The 3815-nt window shown below is 34.8% G+C and overlaps 1 protein-coding gene across 1 annotated transcript in view; it reads right to left on the bottom strand.

Moving 5' to 3' along the window:
* Nucleotides 1-3815, bottom strand: part of LOC106472786 (esterase FE4-like) — a 26420-nt gene that overhangs the window by 12754 nt on the left and 9851 nt on the right. Inside the window, exon 4 of the mRNA XM_022401314.1 lies at nucleotides 839-1038. Within this exon, the coding sequence (XP_022257022.1) occupies nucleotides 839-1038 (200 nt within the window). The remainder of the gene's footprint in view (nucleotides 1-838; nucleotides 1039-3815) is intronic.

The following is a 3815-nucleotide window of genomic DNA, read 5'->3' as shown; positions in this document are numbered from 1 at the left end:
AAAAACCATATGTACCAAATGGTCATAAAATAACAACAGCTGCTAAAAACATATGTACCAAATGGTCATAAAATAACAACAGCTGCTAAAACCATATGTACCAAATGGTCATAAAATAACAACAGCTGCTAAAAACATATGTACCACATGGTCATAAAATAACTAAATATGCTAAAAACATATGTACCAAATGGTCATAAAATAACAACAGCTGCTAAAATCATATGTACCAAATGGTCATAAGATAACAACAGCTGCTAAAAACACATGTACAACATGGTAATAAGATAACAACAGATTCTAAAACTTATCTAACACATAGCCATAAGATAACAGCTGCTGAAAACGTATGTATCACACGATCATAAGATAACAACACTAAAAATGAATGTAGCAAATGACCCTTAGATACAATATAACAACAGAATTTGAAAAGTGTGGTGACCACAATATTGGCTTTCTTATAATACTTGTAATATATCTCCATATAATCAGAAGTCTACTTTCAACTTCTAGTTATCTTGTACTCGGTACTATGCCTACTTTCAACTTGTGGTTATCTTGTACTCAGTACTATGCCTACTTTCAACTTGTAGTTATCTTGTACTCAATGCTACGCCTACTTTCACATTGTACTGTTGTAGTTATCTGGTACACAGTACTATGCCTATTTTGAACCTGAAGTTATCTTAAAGAGATTACTTAGACTGTCTTTTAATGATAATAGAAGGTTTGTTATGCGATTTTCTGAGCAGACCTACGAGTTCGAATTAGTGGAATCTTAGTCTTCATGCATAGTTTGGGAATCACTTAGTAAACCTTATATTTTAATACTTACCTTGCCTTCCGTCTGTGATTGCAGTATCTCGCCTATAGGTTTCCTACCAAGACACTCTACCAACTCGTAAGTATTTTCAGTTGGACAGTTCAAACGTTGCGCCACCTGACGGGCATACGTGAGGGGGTCGCGTTCTAGAGAACAATTACACAATGCAGATCCGCTTTCCGCTATCACTCGGTGAAATAACCCTGGTGACAAAAACAACAAAAACCACAATAAAAAAGATTATACTAGAAATACTTTTCAGTTAACTTCTTTCGCTTCAAGTGCAGGATCTGGCAAAGAGCTGTCTGTGATGTGTCTACCATGAGAAAATTAACATGAATTTTACAGTTATAAGTCCTCTAGCTCACCGATATGCCTCGGAGGATAAGGGCGTTTGTGTGTGTGAACGCCATAACTCTAAGAGGAAAGAACCTAGAAACCTGAAATTTGGCAAACATACTAAGTGGATCCTGAGGGCGTGCACCTGAGTATTATTACTTGTCCACGTGCGCATCATTTTGTGAGGAAAGCTAGCGAAAAATTACATAAGAAAGAATATGTGACTGCCATAGCACCAAGAGCAAAGAACCTAGACACCTGAAATTGTGCATCCATACTGAGCGTGTGCACCTGGGTATCATTACTTATCTACGTGAATACGCACGTGTGTATCTTTTTCTGCGAAAAAACACACATAGTAAAAGTGTGTACGTGCGTGCGCGAATGTGCATTTTTAAATGAGGTAAGCTAGCGAAAAACCACATAGAAAAGAAGTGGTTCCTTATATTAAAAATAGAAATCACAGACAGACACGCACGTGTGTGCGTGTCTGTGTATGTATGACTACCATAGCTCCAAGGGAAAAGAAGCTAGAAACCTGAACTTTTGCTAACATACTAAGTGGACCCTGAGGGCCTGCACCTGGGTATTATTACTTATCTTATCCGCGTGCATGCACGCGTGCGAATCTTTTTAATGAGGCAAGCTAGCGAAAAGAAGTGAATCCTTATATAACAACTTCTAATAAATAGAAAAGACGGTGCGTTTTGGTAACAGTGCGTTCCAACAATGGTTTTTATATCATGTTGCTTAGCAATAATAGTATAACCTAATATTGCTGTTAAGAGAATTTGTGCTGAAATTATAAAATAAAATGTATAAACTACAAAATTGGAAAACAACAATTGTATTGTTGTTTTCTAATTTAGAGGCTTCGTTAATTAAAGAGGTTTGTTTTTTATTATTTAAGTTTAAAATCGGAGGACAAGTCAGAGTGAAAGTTACCATTATAAACAGGACGCATCCCATAGAGGAGCAACAAAAGGATATAGGTTATACTTTTATCTTAAAATACACACACTGACATAGTCGTCTAGAATAAATCAACATAAGAACCTGAGCGAAGACGGGTACTTTCGCTAGTATATGATATTTGTAAAAGTTGGAACAGCGGACAGTGTAGTATTTGTAAAAGGAGATACAATATGAAAACGAAAATACAGACTTAATATGACTTTCAGGCGATATAACGTGAATACAAGAACACTGGCTCACTCTGACTACCTGTTGGTATAATTTGGATACAAGAATACAGATTCACTCTGACTACCTGTAGGTATAATTTGGATACAAGAATAGAGATTCACTCTGACTACCTGTAGATATAATTTGGATACAAGAAAAGAGATTCACTCTGACTACCTGTTGGTATAATATGGATAGAAGAATACAGATTCACTCTGACTACCTGTTGGTATAATTTGGATACAAGAATACAGATTCACTCTGACTACCTGTAGGTATAATTTGGATACAAGAATAGAGATTCGCTCTGACTACCTGTAGATATAATTTGGATACAAGAATAGAGATTCACTCTGACTACCTGTTGTTATAATTTGGATACAAGAATAGAGATTCACTCTGACTACCTGTTGTTATAATTTGGATACAAGAATAGAGATTCACTCTGACTACCTGTTGGTATAATTTGGATACAAGAATACAGATTCACTCTGACTACCTGTAGGTATAATTTGGATACAAGAATACAGATTCACTCTGACTACCTGCAGGTAAAATTTGGATACAAGAATACAGATTCACTCTGACTACCTGCAGGTATAATTTGGATACAAGTATAGAGGTTCACTCTGACTACCTGTAGATATAATTTGAATACAGTAATACAGATTCACTCTGACTACCTGTGGATATAATTTGGATACAAAAATACAGATTCGCTCTGACTACCTGTAGATATAATTTGGATACAAAAATACAGATTCGCTCTGACTACCTGTAGATATAATTTGGATACAAGAATACAGATTCGCTCTGACTACCTGTAGATATAATTTGGATACAAGAATAGAGATTCACTCTGACTACCTGTTGGTATAATTTGGATACAAGAATAGAGATTCACTCTGACTACCTGTAGATATAATTTGGATACAAGAATAGAGATTCACTCTGACTACCTGTAGATATAATTTGGATACAAGAATACAGATTCGCTCTGACTAACTGCAGGTAAAATTTGGATACAAGAATACAGATTCACTCTGACTAACTGTAGATATAATGTGGAACAATAATACAGATTCACTCTGACTAACTGTAGATATAATGTGAATATAAGAATACAGACTTACTTTGACTACCAGGAGATATAATGTGAATATAAGAATACAGACTTACTCTGACTACTTTAGATATAATGTGAATATAAGAATACAGACTTACTTTGACTATTTTAGATATAATGTAAATACAAGAATACAGACTTACTTTGACTACCAGGAGATATAATGTAAATACAAGAGTACAGACTTACTTTGACTACTTTAGATATAATGTGAATATAAGAATACAGACTTACTTTGACTAACTGTAGATATAATGTGAATATAAGAATACAGACTTACTTTGACTACCTGTAGATATAATGTGAATATAAGAATACAGACTTACTTTGACTACTTGT

This window comes from Limulus polyphemus, unplaced genomic scaffold (assembly GCF_000517525.1).
Source record: "Limulus polyphemus unplaced genomic scaffold, Limulus_polyphemus-2.1.2 Scaffold5609, whole genome shotgun sequence".
Classification (NCBI taxonomy): Eukaryota; Metazoa; Arthropoda; class Merostomata; order Xiphosura; family Limulidae; genus Limulus; species Limulus polyphemus.
The sequence above is the reverse complement of the archived record's forward strand: the minus strand, read 5'-3'. Positions and strand labels throughout refer to the sequence as shown.